At 39.8% G+C, this 23,517-nt stretch overlaps 1 protein-coding gene across 3 annotated transcripts in view; it reads right to left on the reverse strand.

Moving 5' to 3' along the window:
- NEBL (nebulette) overlaps positions 1-23,517 on the reverse strand; it is a 486,921-nt gene that overhangs the window by 87,649 nt on the left and 375,755 nt on the right. Inside the window, exons 10-14 of one of the 3 annotated variants that reach the window (XM_059729063.1) lie at positions 16,381-16,482; positions 15,321-15,422; positions 9,627-9,734; positions 5,438-5,542; positions 551-655 (exon numbers count right to left, since the gene is read on the reverse strand). The exons of the other annotated variants lie outside the window; for them this stretch is intronic. Coding sequence (XP_059585046.1) covers positions 551-655; positions 5,438-5,542; positions 9,627-9,734; positions 15,321-15,422; positions 16,381-16,482 — 522 coding nt within the window. The remainder of the gene's footprint in view (positions 1-550; positions 656-5,437; positions 5,543-9,626; positions 9,735-15,320; positions 15,423-16,380; positions 16,483-23,517) is intronic. 3 annotated transcript variants of the gene reach the window in all.

Raw genomic sequence — 23,517 nt, forward strand, 5'->3', positions numbered from 1 at the left:
TTTTCATTTCATTATGTGTATATGTCTGCAGACACTGAATTAATATTTTAAAATCATTGCTCAAGTAATAAAATTAAACAAAATTAAAAAATAATCTGGAAAAGCAATATTTGCATAATTTTTATTATACTAAGTTCCAGGCACAGAACTGATATAATTTTAATGTGATACACACACACCATGCATACATGCATATATGTATGTATATATACATTAACTAACTAACTAACTAAAGTACCACATTAAATTACATCACCAAATCTGCAAAGAATGATTTCACCCATAACTCTCTTGGTTCCACACTCTCTTATATATTTATTGAAATCTGAATTTAAGAATAGTTTAAAGAGACCCCTTTCCTGTAAAAGACTTCAATGCACTTAGCCCTGATACTTTAATATAAGCACTTTGCTATATCCATGAGGGGCCATGCTGAATTTATATGCATTTCGTATGATCGTAATTTATTACGGGACTCTGCACATGACTTAGTCACTACATAAAAGCTGAATTTGTGTCTTTGTAAGATTTATTTACAGTATGTATATACCTGACTTTGGAGCACAGCATTTTCTTTGTGGTGCATCTGTTCAGCTGTGTCCAAGGCAAAATGATAAAGTCCCTTGCTTCTCTCAAACAGTTTCTTGTATTCATACTGAAACAAAAAATATCCAAGCATATTTTTATATATGAAATCCAGACTGTTTGAAACTTAAAGAGCATTTTAAATAAGTAAAAGACAACCAACATAAGAGAAAGTATTTTTATCCCCATCTCTCAGAAGCTCTAATGCTGAATCTAAAAAAAATTTAAAGGATCTCAGTTACAACATGAGGTAGAATGAAAAAAATGATAACATCTACAGAGTCCAGAAAAGTTTTAAAAAATCTCTTGGATACATAAATGTTAATGGTTTATCCTTGTAAGAATATTTATTATTATTTAGTCTGAAGGGGCATGAAAGAATATTTGATAGTCTCCATTTGCCTCCTAGTGGAAATGATATAAATTTCACATAACATCTGTTTAGCTCCCCTAATGGAAACAAATGAAAAATGTATTCAGACACTGAAGTAATATTTTAAAGTCGCTGCTCAAGTAATAAAATTTAACAAAACTAAAAAAAAATTTGGAAAAACAATAGAGGGAAGTTTCATAATTCTTACTACACTAAGTTCCAGGCACAGAATTGATTCCCCTAAATCCTGTACCTGTCTAAACTAACCAGTTCAAATAACTACATGCATCTGGAATTAATTTACATTGTAAAGCATAGGAAATATTAGATGTATTATCTTTTGTAATTTATTTCTTGATTGATTCTTACAGGATGCAAGTACAGAGAAAATAAAGCAATGTGTGACTGTAAAGCTACAGTACTTTTGGTTTCTTGTAAATTTTATTCCTTAGGAATATATCTCACTTAGGGGTGTGCGAAGTGGGCAGTATTCGATTTGGATTCAGATTTGGCCTGATTAGGGGGACAGTGATTCGATTCACTGATTCAGATCACTGTCCTGATTAGATTCAGCCGAATCTGAATCTGAAGATTCAATTCTGATTTGGAGAATCAGTGATTTGGCCATAGGCACAGCTTTATGTTTTTTCTACGTACCTCGAGGTACCAGGCACAGTTCATGTACACTCTGATGGGATCCCCCGCGCACTTTGTGGCAGACCTGGAAGTGCTGCTGAGCACGTGGACCCGGTCCACTGCCAAGCACACAGGGGACCACCCCCCCCCAACACCGCCCCAGCTCAGCAACAGGCCACAGGAGGACCCCAGGTATCTCCCCAGGTCCAGGAAGCACTGGTCAGTGAGCAGGGAGGTGTAAAGGGGTGGGGGGGTCCCTGCATGGTCCACAGTGGACCTGGATGTGGACTGGAAGTACTTCTGGTCCACTTCCGGGTCTACTGCCGAGCACGAAGGGGACCCCCACAACACTTCCATGGGATACTCCATCCACCCCACCATCACAGCATTCACGAGCCACACCTGGTACCTCAAGCTACGTAGAAAAAACATATAAAGCTGTGTCTATGGCTGAATCACTGAATTTCTCTGAATAAACTCGGAGCCTTTTGATTCGATTCAGAAAGATTAATGGGTCTCCTAATTTGATTTGGATTCAGAGATTCAACTGCCAAATTGGGCCAAATCCCCACCAAATCAAATCAGCAACCAAAGCTTCACACAGCCCTAATATCATTCCCTTTATGTCTTTGAATTTAGCAGGACAGACAGGTGAAAGAATGACAGACACATGGGAAGGATTTTAAGAAGTAAGGCATAATTTTATTAATTTAAACACTGAGGAGGGATACAGTGTGCCCAACTCATGGTCTTTATTGCTATTTGTTTCCAGTAAGGGTTAAAGTAGCTCATGCTATATTAGCAATCGCTTGGGACCTACTCCTGTCATCATACACCGCATGTGCAATGGGAGGAGGAGTCTGGAGGTAGCAAAAGCCAAAGTCAAGTGACCTCAGTCTGTAGAGATTTTCAGGTTTCCCCTTGTCTATATCCACAAGATCTAGCAGCTGAATTCCAAGTGTCATTCACCTTTGGAAAATGGCTTTGTTATCCTTTCACCTGCACTGGTTCTTGGCCAGTGGCCACTAGACACAGCTGTAACAATCTTAACATTTTAAACTTCCTAATGTTACCCCTTCCAAATCATATTGGGATGACCCATCTGAAGAAGTTTTGAGGAGCACGGAAAAATGTTGTGACCCAAACAGATCACTCAGATCCATGGTTTCCTAAAGACACGCTTACTACATCTAAAGAGGGGGGAGGACAGGGTAGTCAAACAAGAGCAAGCTTGAACACCAATGTAATTGTTGAGGTGGGGGGTGGGGAGCAAGAGTGGCACCAGGTGTGGGCTCTGACTTAGAGGGGGCACTGGAATGGTACTTCCCCCCAATCCAGAGACAGGAGACAGGTGCAGATACAAAGCAGGAGCAGCGGGAGTCCTTGAATTCTCAGGAGCAAGAGAGACCCTCCTTTCCCCTTCCCCTCTTCCCACTTTCAGGTACTCGGCAACATTTCCATAAGGAAGGTTTACGCCAGACTTGCCTAATACTTCCTGCTACATAATGGGAAGGTGAAGGAATTCAGAAGGGAACACAGTTAAACTCCATGTTATGCTCCACACATTATTTCACACCTCTCAAAAGTCTGTCATACTTATTTTCGTCACTCAAAGTTCCCCACTGCTGAATCAACAGAAGAAGTATTTGTATCTTTCAGGAATTCCTTCAAAATACAGAGGAAATATCTCAAAATGAAGCTTTCTCAGCTGAAATAAGGCACATAGTAACATGTATCTAGTAACATGTATAACTGAGTTTGTAAGAGTTTTTAAGCAAACTTGCAAGACATTCTTTGCCAGGTCTTTTATTTGAAAACTTGTCTAACTCTATCCCAACTACACAGTTGGTCCAAAAAATATATTACCCAAAGAAATCCTTGCCTTTCTTTGTAAGCAAATGCATATTTCTTGATCTCCTTCTAAATGCAGTAATTTATTCCCATAAAACACTGGTCTGAATAACATCTTTCTAATGAAATATAGCTAAACTATTTTGTAGTCAGCCATACAATAATTATTTGTAGCAAATCACAGTAGAGAGGCAGGATAATAAAACATATAGCTTACAATGTATTGCACAGGTGGCAGGTGTGACTGTATTAAGATAAAGACAAAGCAAAGCATAAATTTCATGGGAGAAAAGTAAACCACAGGGAAATTGTAAGGTTCAGTAATTTCTCTTAAAGAGATTTTTGTTTCAGATTGTAGGTCAAGGTAAGAGAAACAGATCTTGAGATGAGTGTTTGGAAATCGGTTGGGGCGGAAAGTCTGGAAACTGTTCCAGGTTGTGGGAATAGACTAGATGAAGGATTGTCTATTTGCTATGGAGAGAGAGAGCACAAAGTAAAATGATATTTGAGAAGCATGGGGAAAGACGGGCTTAAATCAAGAGATGGGGTGGGTAGGTCAACTCTGTGAAAGATTTTGAAGACTAATATCTTTTTTATTAGAAAAATAGCTCAGAGGATGGGAATGACGTGCTCTTGTTTCTCACCACAGCCAAGATTAGAAATTCAAGAAAATCAATATTTTAGGCATGGGTATGGAAATAAAGACGATGTAATGAAAGCAACCATCGTCTGGGTAAAAGAAAGATGGAAATCATGGCAGTTGAAGACAATGTTTTAAAGGTGAGAATTTATGCAGTTTTACATACAGGAAACTATCAGGGTCCTTATGACACCTGAGATAAAGAAGTGACAAAGTTCATTCTTAAAGTGCTCACTTAACCTGCTAGTGAAATATCAGTTTAAATATATTCAAATGAAGGAAGTTAAACTTAAGCCTAATAAGGCTGAGTATTAGGTAGACAAACAGTAGAGACTAGGCTAAACCCTAATGATTTGTAGACTTGGGATGTGTACAAAAGTACACAAATGTACACAGAATCTGCATATTTTACGGTGCTGTAATTTAGAGAATTTTTTATAGCACTATTAAGTTACAGCACTCTTAAACATGACATAAGTGCAACGTTGGGTGAGGAGGAGGCAGAATTCTCAGCCTCCCTGCACTTTCCAGGCTAGGAGGCAAGGGGTGCTCCACAGCCTCCTGGGACTTCTCCACTGGTCAGAAATTTGACCAGCATACAGAAGTTATTTAAAGCGCTGTAGGTTGCTGAAGCGCTATAAAATACAACACTTCAAATTTAATACCTCATTTAACAAGGATTAATTTAAAGTGCTGTACTCATGTTTAAAGTACTGTAAAGCCGTACGCTTCTGTTAAGTCACGGCAATAGAGCACTTTAAATGGTGAAAAAAGCAACTTTTGTACACACCCTTACATATCATCACCAGAAAAGGAGATGACTAAGAGGAAATGAGAGAGACAAACCCACTCCCCAAAAAAACATTGCCTCTTTTCTAGAAACCAAGAATCAGAAGGCTATCCATGCAGGACCTCTACATCAGGGGATCAAAGACACCTGGCTGGGCCAACAACTTGAGTTATCATACCTGCCCCGATCCTTGGTATACTGTGACTGCCCCAGTTCTCTGCATAACCGGAAAAATTATTCTCAGGCTTAGGAAGCATCTGCAGTTGCTGTGTGCTGTTCCGTAAGACAGGTGAAGGGTATTTATACCTGAATGTTGGCAAAGAAGAATGTTTCCAACTATTTGAGTTGGTCTAATAAAAGATATCGGCTTTATCAAAAGAACCTTGTCTGCCTTGGTATTATTGTGCATGATTGAGATATCATCAATATAATTATCATCAAAATGCATTGATGAACAGGAAGGTAATACCACAGAAACAATACATATTTCAATTAAATAAATAGCTATATTTTCATTTTTAACTAAAAATTCAAAGATCATCAGTTAAAAAAGCCAACTTACATTACTATGCGTTTTGCTGATATTTAAAGCATGCTCTAAATACAGTAAGTTTGGTAAGTCTGAAACTGGATCACGCAAACTTTTCATATCTTTTTTGTATTTCACCTGCAAATAGAATTCAGAAGACAGAAAAGCAAAGGTTAGTAAAATATTCTTCAAATTATTTGCATTGGTTACAACCAAGAATGTCTACCTATTACAGAGCTTTGAGAGAGATAGTTACCCATGTTAGTCTGAAGTCAGGCAAAATGCAGGTCAGGGTGGCATCTTGGGAACTAATTTGTTCAGGGAGACATAAGCTTTTGTAGGCAACAGCTTGCTTCATCAGATGCTTTAGCTGTTGCTTAAGAAAACTTATGCCCATTTGAACAAATTAATCTCTAAGGCAGTAATTCTCAGTAGGAGTGCTGCAAGATCCTTTTTAGGCTGTGAGGAAATAAGCACACTCTCTTCCCCAGGAGGCTTCTTTGCAAAGAGGTTAGAGCACAGGCTCATCTCTGCCTGGCTCCAGTATGAGAAGGAAAGTTCATGCTTGTTCTTGCAGGCCTCTGTGAGAAGCAAAGTGCTTGATGTTCTTCCCTCCCTCTGCATCAGAAGCTAAGGGTGCTGACAGACATGAAGCTCCCGAATGTAACTCATGGTGCTTCACAGGAAGCACCGTGAGTTACAGTGTTCCCCTCAACCCAACAGACATTCATTGTTGGGTCCAGAGGTTTGGGGGCGGCTAAGTTTGCTCCAGTTTGAAGCAGCTACATATATGCAGCCGCTCTCCCCTAACCCTGCCCCCCACCCCAGCTCCAATGCTGACTTCAAAATGGGGGTGGAGGGGCCTCTAATCCAATGCTGAGATGAGGGGCTTCAATCCACCTGCCACACCCTCCAGCACAAGCTAGATAAACCCCAGACCAAGCTTCCTCCCTTCCCTTCTCCCCCTCCCATTCTCAAGACAACACCAGGGGTGCAGCTGGGTTGTATCAGATGTTAATGAAGATGCTCCACTTTGGAGTGCCTTCATCTGAACCCTCATATAACGAGGGTTCAGACTATCAAGAAATCAGGCACTTTTAAAGCACTCTGCAGCCATGCATTACTGTAAGTACGTGGCTGTAGAGTACTTTCCAGGAGCCGATCGCATGACAAATGTAAATTCTGTCTATGCCCTAAGTGTCTTAGGTGCCTCTGTGTTGGCTCCAGAGCAAGGAGTTTATCTCATGACTGTCACTACCCTGCTGTTCTACAAGTAGCTGAGTGCTAACTCAGTCTCCCCATCTACCCCCCCACCTCCATGCCAAGGGTTAAATGTTGCAATAAATAGTTATTGAAGTGGGATGCCAATCAATTCACAGAAGTTATGGAAGAGTGATAGGAACCACTGCTTTAAGGTGCCATCCTGCCCTGTCTTATGCCTATTATAGTGGTTGCAATCATAATGTACATAAGCCACTAGATGGTGCTCATTTACTACTATTTGATAAACATCAACATATAATAAGGGCTTAATTTCTAGTCCTGAACAAATATTTTGGTAACAACTCACCTTCCAAAAAGATAAAGGAGTAAAGTTAACCAAATCCGATTCCCATAAGATTTTTTAAAAGCAAAATACAGAAGGCATGTGCATTAACTGTTGCTGTTTATTGACTTTTATCTGAATCTTCAATTTTTCTATGGCAGCAGAACATTTTTAGTAAGCATCTTTTATTCTAATTACACTGAGGCTACTTATTTTAAACAATGTTGATTCTTGCTTTTCTTCTCCCACTTCAGATATTTTTACATTAACTATACAAAATAGTTATCCTCTGCAGAACAGCTAACCATCAATCAATCAATATGTTGTATACATATTCTATTTACATTTACATACATTTTATTTAATAGTGTTTTTTCATCAACTAGAATAAACAGTCACCTCCAGAGAGAATGTAATAACTTGACGGAATGGCAGAGAGTAGCCTGTAAAGGATTTCCCAAACTTTTTAGAAAAAAGAAATGAATTACCCCTGAAATCTTGCCAGGGGTGTTAAAGGCCTAAACTTCTCATATTATAAATCTGTCTCACACCTCCCTGCAGCTGACTGGTCCTTTGGACATTTTCCTGCCCCATTCACCCTTGTTCCCTATGAACAGTGCAATGCTGGTATACACTTCCTTAATATGAAACCTCCTCTCTGGTCCTAGTCTAAATTTGGCCAACAATATTATACACACAAAATATAAAGTGTGTGATTATTAAAAATAACTGTTTCAGTAAAATCCCTACTGTAGATGCATTTATAATAGCATAAGACACTCTACCCAGATATACTTTATTTTACTTCAGTAAACTTATATAAGCTATGACTTCTATATCAGTACAACAACATCTACACTGGAGGAACAGGTTGTTCCTTTAACTATGCCAGATAAACATTTACATTGTACACGAAGCCTGCTTGCTCTAACAAGCAGTGAAACAGTTAAAAATAATCCTTTAAATATAGCCACTGGTCATGTCTGCACATGTGCTTATCTGCGGAGTAGACTAATTAGCTGTGGAGTAAAGCATTACTGTCTACACATAAGTGACACTATTATGCTGTAGTAAACTAATTATTCCAACATAAGATAGTACTGTCCCCGACAATACCATCTCATAGCAGGATAATTAACTACAACTAAATGCACATGCAGATGCTGACTGCAGGTGTAAATTGCACCTGGTCAGCCCAGTCAGAAGGGAGCAAAACTCCTGACTGCCATCTAGCCATATGGCTCCACACTTTCAGTACCCTCATGCCCTAGCCAGCCCCTACGCCTCCAAATGTCACCACCTGGAGCCTGGGACTGACTCCCCATGTCCCTTGCCAGCCCAAGCAAAGCAGGGTCAGAGAGGCCCTGGTGTAAACTGCTCCATCCCACATCAAATTGCTGCTGTCCCAGGCATACATGTAGATGCTGTGCCTAGAAGTAGTTTACTCAGTCCCAAACTGCTCTGGAGTTTATTCAAATTAATTGCACATGTAGATACACCCATTTGCTTCTAGGCTATTACCTTACTGAGATAAATTCAACATAGTTGTGCCAGTAAAATCCTTGGTATAGATGCAAATATTCTTTGTCAGGCTCTCTGCAAATTCAGGCAAACATTAGTACATCAATTCTACCCACTTTGTCTAAAATATTTTTTGCAATTATAGTAGCTAAGGACTAGTTTTAAAATACTTTTTAATGAAAGCTGAGTGGGAAATGCTGATCTCTCATGCTTCCCAGAGGTCAATCCCATACTTTGGAAAACACTGCTTTAAAGGATTAATAAAATATTCAAATATTCACTACTTATAAAAGTGAGCTATAGATAGTAATTGATTCAGCCATGTAACAGGATATTCCAAAAAGGTGTGATGGTTGTTCCCAAAGTTTTTAAGAACACATTAGGCAGATATTTGCCTATGATGGTTTGGACACAGATTATCCTGCCTTGGGCAAGAAGTTGGACATCTTAGATCAGTGGCTGACAACATTTTTCTGGCAGCCTTTTACTCTCCGGCTAAAATGACGAGGTACATGCTTACAGTAGATCAACTGGAGAGACTGCCATTAGCATGAGTCTGAAGTGGGACTCAAAATCATGTAATTGAGAGACAGCCAAACTGCTGTAACTCCTGCTATATTGATAGGATTATGCTACTGATAAATGTTAAGAAAATAATACTGGCATTATCTGATAATGACATATATTAAATCCTCTCACTGCTTTCATTGCATAGAATGTTGAACTTCAGCTTTATCTCCCAATTTACCACTCCATTTGATTACCCAGAAATTTAGCACAAATAGTAAAGCCTCTAAAATAAGTGGGTTGGGTCACAACCTGAGGAAGGTCAGGACAGAAAATGCCCATGGAAGGGTACACTATAGCAACTTGGAGGAAACAGTTCTCATGATAAGGGAAAAATAAGCTAAATGTGTCCCTATATATTGTACTCTACCACGGGCTCCAAAAACTGAGTTCTACTTTCAAACTGATTTCCATGTTTAATTCCATAGTCAACCCCTTAGTTACTTTATATATACACAACACAATACAAATTGTGTTCTTAGAAAAATCAAAGATGCACAATGCAGCTTCAGCTTACAAGCAAGTTGTGAGGCTTACAAATACCATATTTTCTTTGGGCTAGGACACAGCATAGAATAATGAACTTACATCACTTGCCAAAGTAGCTGCAATCTGTGCTTGTTTGAAAGCGGCACTGTCAAGAGGATTATACTGGTGACTCTTCATTTCTTTATTGAACTGCTCTTTGTATTTAACCTGTTGTCAAAGCAAACAGATCTTACATTAAAATGTAACAGTGAAGGGAGGCATGAAAAATTCAGAGATTGCTAAGGAGCTTATTAAAGACAAATTCTTCATCCATGAATCCCCAGTCATTATATAACAATAGTGAAAAAGATGACAAAATCAGAGAGAAAAGTTCCCCATGAGCACATTTTATGTAAGAATGTTTTTACTTTAACATATATTAATCACCTGTTTTAAAGAAAACAGAGCCCCCAACACTTGTATGTAAATAAAGGTAATAAAAAGAAGCAAATATATTTGTGATATCATTAGCACCATTATCATTGACAACATATTCTTGTGGATTAGGTATATGACAGACAGCACTGGGTGCATACACTTACTAAAAAAAATAAGACTATGATTATTCAACTGAATATTTAAAAGAACTCATTTCAGCCAGAGCTGAGTCCATACTATGTTAGTTTTTTACAAACTCTCATGTAATTGAGTCTTACTAACATAAAAAAATTATTTTTAGATTTACACATACATGTATTTATACTCAAGTGCTTAAGTAAAAAAATTAAAACCCTATATGATCTACATGACCAACCATTATTAATAAAGTTTGATTACTGAATACTCATTGAGACTGGCTTAACCCTGAGAGTGTGTACAGATGTAACACTTAGAAGTTTGGGAAGTTAAATTTAGGTTAAAAATGGTTGCCCAATCTAACTCAGTGATTAGATAGGTGACAGGAGCCAGATTTAAAGTAATTCAGGCAGATTTAAGGTAATGAGCAAGCAGATCAGGCAGGCTAGCAGCTCCATGTGGGGGTAGGACTGGGCAGTTAGAAGGTCCACAGGGAGTTACTGGGGTCTGAGGGGGGACTCCCCACCCCAAAATATAGGTGACAACCCCCCAATCCCACCACCTCCAGATGAACCCCCCCGTGACCAACACCCCCTCTGATCCTGCCCACCCCCCTCCTCTCACCCTGACTTATTTCAATCAGGTTCCTGGCACCAGGGGTGGTTTACAGGCTCAGGGGTACCTGGTCCTTGGGAGGAGGTTGTCCACCTGGGTTTTCCCCATCTCGGGGCTCCATTCTGAACATGTACAGATATTTGGTTAGATTTTAAAAGTCTATAATCTAGGAAATGACCTTTGACTACCTCCATATTTAACCATCTTGTCTTGCTGTATTACTTCATTGTCTCTGCTCTCTACTGCAAAGCCACATCACTTTGGGGCAAGGCAGAGGCAGAACAGTAATTTTAAATGACCTCAGCAGGATCCCTTTGCACTCCCAGCAGTTTATAACTGATATGCCATAGGTAAGCATTTTACTGAATACTGAACATATGTTCATTTTTTCTTTTTATCTATTTTTCTTTTCCTATTATTTCTCCCTCTTTAACGCAAGCCCAGAAACAATGAAGGAAGATTAGGATAGAGAGAGAAAACAACAAACAAATTAATCAGTCAGAGTAAGTACTTGTATGCTATGTTTACTTTCTCTTGGAAGGGAAGAAAGAAGAAATATGGCTTAAAGAAATAAAATAGGCCTGAAAGAAAAGGTACTAATTAAAAGCAAACAAGAAAAATATTTCATCAATGAGACAGGAAAATCTGAAGAGGTCATCCTAGTTACTGTGCAAGGGTGGTGGTGGATGCCAAGCAAAAATGTGGGAGTCAAAATTAAAGTTGTTGATGGAAATTTATCTAAGAATTTGATCTTTTAAAAAAAATCTCAATAATGACATGGGTTTAAAATAATACATCTTAATTAAGGCCTTTTGTTTGTTTGTTTTGTGGAGTGGAGGATTAATTTAAAGGAAATGTGTGGGATCTGTACCCTATTGATGCTCACAAATGAGAAGACTTTAACACAACAACCTCCCTGAAAACCTACTGGCATCAAATAAAGTTTGGATAAACAATTTTCTCATTTGCCTTACACAAAACCTATAAAAGTCACAATTGCAGCTGGATAGAACAGTTTCTTTTGAAGCTTAGCGGCAACATTCCTGAATCAAATCTGTAGTTCAAAGCCATTCACACAGGGAGTGTTCAGTTTCATAAATGGATGACATCACCATCCAAGTCTGTTCAGATTTACAAAAAAAAACTACAAAAACCGAATCATTCAGCCACTGGGATCCCAGAATGTACCACTGCAATAAAACATACTTACAGCAGAAATGTTTCCTCATGGCCAAAAACAGATTAAGAAATGAAAAACCTGCAAGAATACCTAGTTTCTGAAGGATATGTAACATAAACATGGAGTTAAATTAAATATGGGTGCCTGAAAGTGCTAGCTGAGTTTAAGCTAAGAAAAAAAAGACAAAAATTGAGGGCTTAAATTCTTGATTTAATCCCGCAATGTTATCTCCATTGGTACGCTAATGTCAAGTACATTTTACACAAAATCTTACCTCCATTAGCCCTTTGCTGTAAAGCAGTCATCACATTGGTGTAATAAAACAATTTATCATAAGACTATAAAGTTAGTATATATCATATATGTATTTGTACATTGTAGACATACATGTACACGCACTGTATTTTTCTACATACATGTGCCTTTTTCCCCAAAATCAGCCCCCAAATTGGGTTATGTGTATTAAGAGGGGATGCTGATTTTCTGCAGGAGATAGAATCAACCTGCTCTGATTCCTGCTTCACAGTGCAGCAGCCATTGCATTAGTCCTCAGGCAGCTGAGGGAGTCAATTGACTTAATGGCTCTTTGTTCTTTACTCCAAAAGTTAACTATCATTTCCCTTTTTAATAATCTTGGTGTTCCACTAATCAAGCTAAAATTCCTCAGGGCAATTTTGCTGTCTGTTAACTGTTTCTGGTCTCTCTTCTCCTATTTCATAACCTTCAAGCCTCTTTAGCTCTTTTCAAAATCATAGATCCACCCACAACAACTAGTCTTTAGCAGCAGCTAGGGTTTCAGCTTTAGTTAAACAAGAAAGGGAGGGTGACTCAGCTGAAGATTAGACTCTGCCCTTCCTCCATGCAAACATAACTATGGGGAAAAAAGTTTTCTTCATTCTGCCTTTCAAAAACAAGGTATTATATTCCTGGACATGTTGTATGCAAGAAAATACAGTATATATAATAATGTTTCTGCATTGTATATGTATATATAATGATAGAAATGCTTATTGTAAGTGGTTACTGACTGAATTTTAAAAAGAGCTCATTTTAAAAATTGAACAAAAGAGATAAACACAGTCTCATCACTATTTGGACAGAATATAATTATAAAATAAGGTATATTCTAAATGATATGATTTACCTTCTAATGATAAGAAACTAGACATATAAAGCTTCATTTTTCCAAGGATCTAATTAAGTTCCTACTTTTCATGCTGATTCAAATAAATAACAGTGGCGTAGATTGTGATGTGCAAAAATGCACTAGTCCAATCAGGCTGCCTGCCACTTCGCTGCTTTTTGGTGTCAATTTTTTTTTTTCTTTTACAAAAGACAAAGCCAGCAGAGGCTTGAGGGTCAGTCACATCACAAACCAGAGCTGCTTGGGGCACAAGGGTGCTACAGTGCAGGAGCTGCCTGTTGCCTAGGCTTGCACTGTAGTACCCGTGTACCCTACCCAGCCCTTCCGTTGCTGCTACCTGGATTCCTGGAGCTGAGCCCCCCACGCCCCTGCCAGCCCGGGGCTGCTCTACCCCAGCTCAAACTGCGGCAGTCCAGTGCATGTACAGACACTGCAACCAGGAACAGTTAACTCCAGTGCAAATGTGCCAGAGTTTATTGAGTCATACTAATTGCGTGTGTAGATGCACCCAATGTGATTCACTAATAAGTGTGAATGTGCTCCAGTTTGCCAGCCATGCCTCTCCAGTGGCCACACCCTCAGCTATATGGACCCTAGGTATAAGTCAAAGAAGAAAAAGAAAGGAGAAATAAAAGTACATAGCCAGAGCTGAATGATGGAACTGGTATAGCAACAGTCTACACTAAGCAATACGTTGTATTTTATTATTGTGATTGTTAGCATTGGCAATGCATAGGGGGTGCATGTGGGTGCACGTGCACACCATGAGATTGGCAATGCACCCCCTGAGATTGGCTGCTGCTGACACTGCTGGTGGTACCTGTGGGTGGTTACCACTCGCCACCCACCCTCCCCACTGCCTACACCACCAGAGGCTGCCTGTAGAAGCTCCCCACTCACTGCTGCCGCCACCCGAGGTCAGTCACCATGCTCCCTGTCAGCCTCAGGAGGCACGAGATGTTCATGACTGTTAGTAACAATTGAAGCAAGTTGACTCAGAAACAAAAGCAAAGGGCAGCTGGAGTGTACTGTTGGTAGGTGCTACTTGATTTTGTAAGTATGTAAAAAATGGAGATGGATTAGGGAAAGGAGCAAGCTCTCTTATTTATGAAGTGGGCTGCAGGGGAATGGAGTCAGAAATGTAACAGAGTACATTTTAAGTGAACAAAAACATGTTTTGTTTATATTCTTAAAAATTAGTAACTGTGACTCTTAAAAATAAACATTTTATCCCCTTCCCATCATTAATATACAGATCTAAAAAGCTAATCCCTAGCTTGTCACGTAGAGCATGCACTGCTTCTTGAGTAAATACCAGGAGTATGAGAAATGTATTAAGTGCTTGTCAGTCTGCTTGGGAATTACCATTTAATGTGTTACAAAAAAGGAACAACATCATCTAATTGGAACACAAAACCAGTTTTTAATTGATAAAGTGAGCAGAAATTTGTTTTGCTTTTTTTCTTAAATCCTATGGCTTTTAAATGAACAGTGTTCTTATAAAAAAGCGGACAGTTTCTCTGGAAAATTCTTTATAAACAGCTGATCTCTGGACCCAGTACCTGATCCTATCAGAAAGAGCTAAAGACTGCTAAAACAGGCCCAATGCTTTTTGCCAATTGTTCTATTCTATACTGTTCTAAACACAGTTTTCTTCATGGGTTTTTTTAGCTCTAATGGAAATTGATGTCACCAAGTCAAATGAAAGAATTACACAACACTGCACTGCAGCTTCTTCTATTCTATGTTTATTCATGTGTTTTCAGTTCCAGGGAAGATTGATACTACCTAGCAAATCAAAGACAGTTATATACATCTACATGAGGAGAGAATTTGGTTCATGATTTGATTTTAATGTATAAGAGTAGCTCCATTTTTGTCCACTTAGGACTGAATCCTGATCCCTTTTCTCACAATGGTGAGTGGTTATATAAGAAGTCCCAGTTACCTCAATCACCAAATAAGTAAAATTGGCTGAATATGACTCTAGATGACAGAGTTAATATTTCAGAAATCCTAGAAATTTTGTATAAATACTACAACACACTAGTCTGACAGCCTACATGTAACTGAGTCTAACAGTGCATTGTGCTACTGTTTAAAATTGTATCTACTGTTTTCTAAGTATCTTAAATTTACCAATTATTGCAATTTTATCTGAAATGGGTTTGGAAACATTAGCTTCACATTTTCATGCAATTGGAGATAATAATCTTAAAAAAAACTAAATATTTTATTGTGTTATTAGGAAAGAGATATCTGAATGAAGTCATTGTAAAAATGACAGACATGATCTTACTTGGCTTAAAAGTTTAGAAACTTCTTTAGCATGCTCGAAATCTGGTCTTCCAAGTACAGCAGACTCCTTATTCATTTCTCCTCTTCCTTTCTTATACTCAGTCTTTAAAAGAAGAAAAAATAATAAATTAATACTAATCACTATTAAACCCTTTGCTTCTATTTTATCAAGGGAAATATAAGCATTAGAGTTAATAGAAAAGTAAGTATCATTTAATGACCTGCAGTGACACTACTCTCACTAATGTTCTAATCAGCTCTTTAAAAAGGCCTTCCCGGCTTTCTCTCATTAACAACATAATATTTATTTTATCTGAAATACAATGCACTGCATTCACAAAACAACTCTATCCAACTGCAGAGTCCAACTCAAGGGGTGCTGGTCTCCCACAGCTCTCAATCAAGTCAGAATGTGTTACAGCAGCTCAGCAATTCTGACAGTTTGGTCCACCGTTTCCATAACATTATTTTCAGTATCTAACAATAGTTTTCAAACAAAACCAGGCTGAGGGAGTGGCAGTCATTTTAAGGAGCTAACAATAGTTTTCAAACAAAACCAGGAGGAGGGAGTGGCAGTTCTTTTGAAATAAAAGGTCAAATACTACTCTGTGACACCAGTGCAATCCTGTAGTAGGAAACTGAAGTCAGTAAGGCCGCACTGATACAATGGAGTAAAAATTGTCTCACAAAGCTGAAAATCCATGATCTTTCCTAGCAAAAGTAATCCTCTAGCAAGTACACTGCACATTTTTTCTAAAATGGTCAGAAAAATGGAACATGTATAAATGAACTGTCAAAAAATTCTTGATGATACCTCAAACTACGTATTTTTAAAAGTGATTTCTCAGGCATCAAAATGAAAATGACCCTGTCTTGAAATGCTCTGGGCAAGTCCACACTCTCACACTACTTTTATCTAGGTGGATAAATATAAATGCAGGTAATAGTCTATGGTAGCAAGTTTGAACACCCTAGCAAGCAACCCATACAGTTTGACTAAAGGTGACATGAAGAAAATAATATATTTCAAACCTGACAGAAACAGTAAGTGAAGAGCATACATTGCTTATTATCTTTGTTATCTCTGTTGCCATCTTTATGTCTGGCCTGTTCAGCACCTCAGTGTATCTATGCATATCTTCCACATCTTTTTTATACGACACCTGACAAACAAAAGACAGCTTTGCTTAAGAAACAGAAGCTTATACATCATTTCTCAATGATTTATCAGCTCAACCACCAAAATCAATAAACCTCGAGCTAATATAATTTATTCCAGCCCCAGCCTACTTGGCAGGGATTATTAAGTAAAACCCAAACACAGGTTAACAGGATAAGGAAAACAAAAACCCTCAAAAACATAAAACAATGTTAATATAGCAAACGGTCCCATTAAAAGGGATAGCCTAAAATGCTAACAGTGAATTTCTGTTCGGTTTTTTTGAGCACTTCATAAAAATTCTGGAGGTACAAGTAATGTTTAATTTGACCAAATTTTGAGCTACATCCCTGATTATGGCATAGAATCCCACTGCCTGGGCAGGACTTTGTGCTGGACAGGAAATTAAATCCTAACACAGTGAATGACTCTTGCAGAAACAGTCATGTATATGGTGGGCATGTCTACACAAGATGCTGACTGCGCAGTAGCTGAAAAACACTGCACAGTAGTGCATCACAGCACAGACAGTACTACTGCACAATATTATTAGGCTGCTGTACAGTAGCATCACCTAAAAGATGCTGCACAGTAGCACTGCCAAATAACTTTAGCTAGTGCACATTTATTTAGTACTTGCTAATACAAGTACTAAATAAATGCGCAGTAACAACTCTGCAGTAGCATCTCATGTAGACGCACTCAATATGTCAATAAATGTTCCTTCCTCTACAAGTCAACTCATCTATTGCCATGCCTGCAAACATGGAGGCTTGGCAAGCAATAAAGTTGTGGGGACAATGTTTCCAGCACGAGATATTCAAGGTAGAATTTTCCAGATTGTGTAAAAGTCAATAATATAATGAACTGGCACAATGGGTCTTTGATCAAAGGGCAAGCAATATGTAGCACAGGCCCCAAGATCTCCCTTGACCAACTTAGTCATAGAAAGGGCACAGACTTTGGGGCCATAGCCCCTCAATCATAAGCGAGAGTGTTTTCGTTCCAATTCAGCATATGTGGATGTTTTCTCTCCCTTGCAGTAGCACATGTTCCAACACAAACAAATTTTCTCAAGTTGTTTTTGAATCAGTCTGAATGATCACAAAAATTGCCCCTAGTATTTCCCATCTTTAAACCAATCAAAAACATGCATAAAAGTCTGAGAGCAGAAACCAAAATGTACTGGTACTACAAAGCTAAAACACATCCATATCATTTCTGTATTTTTGTACTTTTTTAATTTCTTCAATTGCTTAACACATTAAAACACATTTTGATATTGTTCTTATCATCATGCACTCCTCTGAGATTTTCTCAGTTTAAAATTTTGCTTATTATAAACCACTAGGATAATTCATGTTTTGAAATGGAACATTTTAATCCATGCATAATTTAAAAACTTTAGCTAGTCAACATTCAAAACTATGGTTCTCAACAACGAATGCAGTTTGTAGAAAAAAAGAATATATAAAATATGCCTGTCCATTTTTGACAGATATTTTAAAAATATTTGTAAGTTAACATGAAAGTAATTTTGCATCCATGTGGCTCAAGCTAAGCTAGTGGGCTCTGATATTTTGGCCACCTGCCCACAAATAAGATCTTGTCATTTTTAACCCACAATGGCAGATGAAATGCTAACCAAATTACTACCAAAATATTAACATGGACATTTCTTTTTTTTTTCTTTTACAATTTGTGAAAGCCACTGAAAAGCATTTAACAGAAAACTAGAAGTACAAACAAGAATTTGCAATTCAGAGCTTTACGTGGATTTAGCTAATTATATGCTGTTCATCCTAATGACCACATGAGGTGAGGCAAAAAACACAAAGGCAGCAGTAACAGGTTTCTGAATAGGGCCCTATCATCCATGTAAATTGCAAATTAAAGGCCAGCATATGTTGTCAAAATAGAAATTAGTACTGGAATGAATGGTAAATTCAAACAAGAGAAAATCAAGGAACCAGGGTGATGAAAGATGTGGAAAGTTGGTCACTTATTGCTCCCTCATGGCAGTAATATAGTGCATAAAATAACATATCATGGTTAGTTTGAAGGGGCAGAAGGGAAAAAAAAGTCAGATAGTAACAGTCTTTTATATTTCAACATTTCCAATTATATTAGATGCAAGGCCTATTGCAATAGCTTTCTTTGGTTGAATTATTATTCTTCCCACACCCAAACCAGAATACCTATTACTTATGTCTAGAAGTAAGTCATCTAACATTTTACAAATGTCTGCAATATATATTTGTTCCATTCTGCAGCTTGTCATACTCCGGTGAGAATATAAATGTTATGCAGTAGAACAGTAGTTTGTCACAGGTAGGTCAAAGAAAGAAAAAATATGTTTCCCATTTCCTGAATAACCTCAATCCCTGGATGTTGACCCTTTCCCATTGGGACAGCGTGCTGGCCTCTATTACACAGCTGCTATTCTGCTCCATCTAGTAAGATGTTTTTTTACAGTGCTGTGTTGTAACAGTAAACTGAAAGTTACTCTGCTAGAAAAGTGGAACAGATGTAGTAAGAACTAATCAGCTCAGTGTGCACAGCCATAGTTTCAGGTTAAAAGCACAGAAAGCAAAGGGTAGAGAATCACAAGTGGAAACGTGATAAAGCCCACCCAGGAAAAGAAAAGGAAAAAAACAGAAAGAAGAAAGAAAAAGGTGAAAATATTGTCAGAGAAGGAAGAAAAAGATGTTTAGATCCTTGGAGTAGGGACTATTCTTTACTCTGTGTTTGTTCAGCTTCATACAATGAGTACTGACTAGGGCCTTGAGGTGCTACCATAATATACATATTAAATAATCATGCCAATAGCTTACTTAATCACTTTTGAATGCAACAAGATTACAGTTAGCTCCAAGAAACTACTCTCTTTAATTGACTTCTGTATAGCAATCTATAGCTAGGGCTCCTGTAACTTTTAGCAGCAGTGAAAGGGTTAAATAAAGAGTACTTGAAGACTGATGGTAAGTTAAGCAAGTAAAAGACAAGCAGGAAGAGGAAACCATCTTTATCTATTTCAACTTTGAAGTTATCCTGGGCATTTTCAAATACCATATTTACCTGAATCCCAGACAACTTTGAATTTAAGACAACCTCCCCATAATTAGATTCTATACTCTAAATTCTATAAACTTAGTTATAATTCTCCAAGTATACAGTCTAATATTTGGAGGGTCATCTTAAATTGAATTTCCCCCCACCGCTGCAGCAGAGAAAGCAGGGATGAGGGGAAGGTGGTGAGGAAAGCAGCAGTGGGGAAAACAATTGTCATTGCACAGGCAGCTTGCCCCTCCCCCCCCCCCCACCTGGCTAGGGACAGACATTACACATAAACCAGTTTAAGTGATCAGAAACTGGTTTAAACCCATAACAGAACAGATATTCAGTGCACATAAACCAGTTTGGAAAAGGCTGAAACCAGTTTGAGATAAACCTGGTTGAATGTAGTATCAGACTTAACTGATTTGGCTCAAACCAGTTTATGCAATGTCTGTCCCACACCCCTTGCTGGTTTAAATTAAATTAAATCAGACTCCACCAGCATCCCAGCATGCTCTCTGGGCTGGGCAGGGCTCTCTGCTCCATAGCAGGGCTGGCCCCTTCCTCTCTGCTCCCTGGCTGCAGCTCCAGCAGTCTCTACAGGCATCGGCCTGGCTTCTGCTTCCCCCCGTCCCCTCCCCAGTCTCTGCTAAGCAGGCATTCCCCTGTCCCTCACAGACACCTCTCAGCATTAGCTAGCAGACCACATACTGACTACCTCTGAGCTGTAGCAGGCAGGACAAAGGCAGAATCAACAGGCAGCTGGTAATGTCCTGCTGCTGTTTTCATAATGGAGTGATAAACACTAAGTTAGAGGTGATAAACATTCCCTGCTGGGCTGCTCAGGAGGGATGGGGGGAACATCAGAACGTCCTGCCGGGGCCTAGCCATGCACCCCCACCCCCTCAGCTCAGTTCTGTGGAAGGGAAGGGAAGGGAAGGGAAGGGAAGGGAAGGGAAGGGAAGGGAAGGGAAGGGAAGGCGCCCCCCCCAGCTTCTAGCCTGAACCACTGCAGGAATGTGCCTGTATTTCTGGGATGCCTGTCTGGTTACAAACTGATTTAACTTAGCCAGGTTAGACTAACCTGCAAAGACTGAATCAATTCAGGCTTTTTTAATGTCTGTCCTAGCCCTGGTGACTGTGACCCCCCAGTGCCTGCTCCCCTGCAACCTGTCCCCTCTGCTACCTGCTCCCCACCATTTGTTCCAAGTGCCTTCACACCCCTAGCCACTTGCCCTTTCTGCTTCCTGCCCTAGCCCACTATGGCTCTGGCTCCAGCCTGGAGCACAGAGCATATGGTGGCTCTTGCCCCAGCCAAGCACCAGTAGTGGCAGCAGCTCCAGCCCTGGCCCCAACCCTGGTTCTGGATCAGGGATGGAGCCAGAGCCACAGCAACTCCCTTGCTGCTGTGCAATCTCCCCCATGCTGCCTGCACCTTGCACCATGCAATCTCCTGCCTTTCCTCCACCCTGCACAACACAGTCTCCCCCATGCTTCCCATACTCTACACCATATGACTTTTCCCTCATTTCCCTCACCACTGCAACCACACAATCTTCCCCATGCTCCCCCCACAATCTATCCTACACTCCCCCACCCCCAATTGTGCACAATCTCCCCCCACACTCACCCCACCCCATACCACACTTGCCACCTCCCCAGCGCACACATGCACACAAACACACAGACTACTTGGTCTTCCTCCAGTTGAGGCTAGAGCCAGAGTAGCCCCCCACCCTGGCCATATTTAAATCTAAGACAAGGTTTCTTTTTCCCCATTTTGAACAAAGAATACAACTCATCTTAGATTTCAGTAAATATAGTTTTTTCTTGCGTTTGCAAACACTCTTGCTCCAAATGCCTGCCAATAACCAAGACATGAGTAGTTTCTTCAGTGCAACCAAAGCTATATATGGGCCAAGCACACCAAGAATCATCCCTCTGAGGTCCAATGATAGAGCAACACTCCTTAAATACAACTCCACCATCAACACATGGTGAAAAGAGCACTTTTAAAAGCTCTTGGACTGAGATTCTAATGACAAAGACATTACCACCAAAGCCATTCCACAGGAATCTGTTAAAGACCATTCTGCAGATCCATCAACTTATCAAGAGGCCTTGAAAGCCATTAAGCTGATGAATAACATCAAAATCATGATGAAACTTATAAACAAGGTGGAAGCTCTCTCACCAGCTACAAAACATTATGAAAATCTGAAAAAACAAGAACAGATTCCCAGCAACTTAAGAGATGCCAAAATCATTACTATATTCAAGAAAGGCGATAGATTGGATTGCAACAATTATCATAGTATTGCGCTCCTGCCCATAGCTGGGGAGATCCTCACCAGCGTTCTCCTCAATAGACTCACTTTCCTCACTGAGGAGATTCTACCCAAGTCCCAGTGTGTTTCAGACCACTTGAGAGATACTACAGATACTATATTCATTGCTAGACAGCTGCAGGAGAAATACTGCAAGAAACAACAAAATCTTTACATGGCCTTCACTGACATGAATAAGGCAATTGATTCAATCAAAAGGCAGGCCCTATGGAAGATCCTAATGAGACCTGGATGCCTGCTAAAGTATGTTACCATTATCAGACTGCTTAATGACAGCAACTATCATAAGCAATGGCTTGGAAATGGACCCATTCACTACTAGAACTAGAGTCAAGCAAGGATGTGTGATTGTACCAACACTCTTTCCCATCTATATTGCAGCTACTCCACATCTTAGTGAAAGATTTCCATGCCAAGTCAGCCTCCAGTATTGCATGGATAGGAACTTCTTGAACATCACCTGAGTACAACAAGCCCCAGATCTACCACCTCTTCTGCAGCGCACTGAGATGGACACAGGTGGCCATAACCCTTCAGCTGGGTCTAGCCACACACCTGAAGTGACCAGCCAGGGTCACTGGACCCCTCTCCTCTTCCAAAATAAACCAATGACCAGGAAGGGGAAATGTTCAGGTAACAAGATTCAACATAATTCAGGCTGCTGCATCCTTAGCTTGGGCTGCTACTGACTTCCCGAAAGACTCTCTGTCAGGAAGGGCAAGGTGGCTGAGTGGTAAAAGGCATGAATGGGTTTAAATCCCTTCTTTAATGGTTGGTGGTGGTTGGAGACTTCAGAGGCACCACCTGCCCACTTGACCTGTTTATCTCAGGAAGTCTGCTGCTTGCCTGCAGTGCAGACACAGGGTGTCATGGAAGGACTACCAAGACTCATCTGGCCCTCTGACTACTACCCTATGCTGCTCATCCATGTGGCCACCCATGGCATTTCCTGGGGGGACCCTGACCAGGTGAAAAGTGACTACATGGTTACGGGTACCAAAGTGAAGGGGATAGAGGATAAAGTGGTGTTCTCCTCAATCTTTCCAGTCAAGGAGAAGGGCCTGGGCAAGAGCAGATGCATTCTTCAGATCAACGCATAGCTGCGCAGATGGTGTTCCCAGCAGGGCTTTTGGCTTCTTCGACCATGGGATGTTGCTCCAAAAAAGAAAAATGGCTACAAAGAGATGGGATCTACCTGACAAAGAGAGGGAAGAGCACCTTTGCACACAGACTCACTAACCTACTGAGGAAGGATTTAAATTAGGTTTGCCAGGGATGGAGATGAAAATTCTGAGGTAAGTGGGGAAGCAGATGACCTGGAGGGGGTAACAGGGGAGGCCTTCTCATTCTTCCTTAGAAACTAGGGTAATCAGCTAGTTACCTCACATGTCTGCATGAATGTATGGTGCCTGGGAAACAAGCAAGAAGAACTGGAAGTCCTTGCTGACCACAGAACTATGATGTGAGTGGGATAGCTTGCATGACTAGAGCACTGCCATGGACTGGCATAAATTGTTCAGGAAGGACAGGCAGGGGAGAAGAGGTGGAAGAGTTGAGCTTTATGTAAGAGAGCTGTATAATTGCTCAGAGCTCCAGTATAAAACTGGACATAGACCTGTCACAGGCCCTGGTTC

The sequence above is a fragment of the Alligator mississippiensis genome, chromosome 5 (genome assembly GCF_030867095.1).
Source record: "Alligator mississippiensis isolate rAllMis1 chromosome 5, rAllMis1, whole genome shotgun sequence".
In the NCBI taxonomy this organism is placed as follows: domain Eukaryota; kingdom Metazoa; phylum Chordata; order Crocodylia; family Alligatoridae; genus Alligator; species Alligator mississippiensis.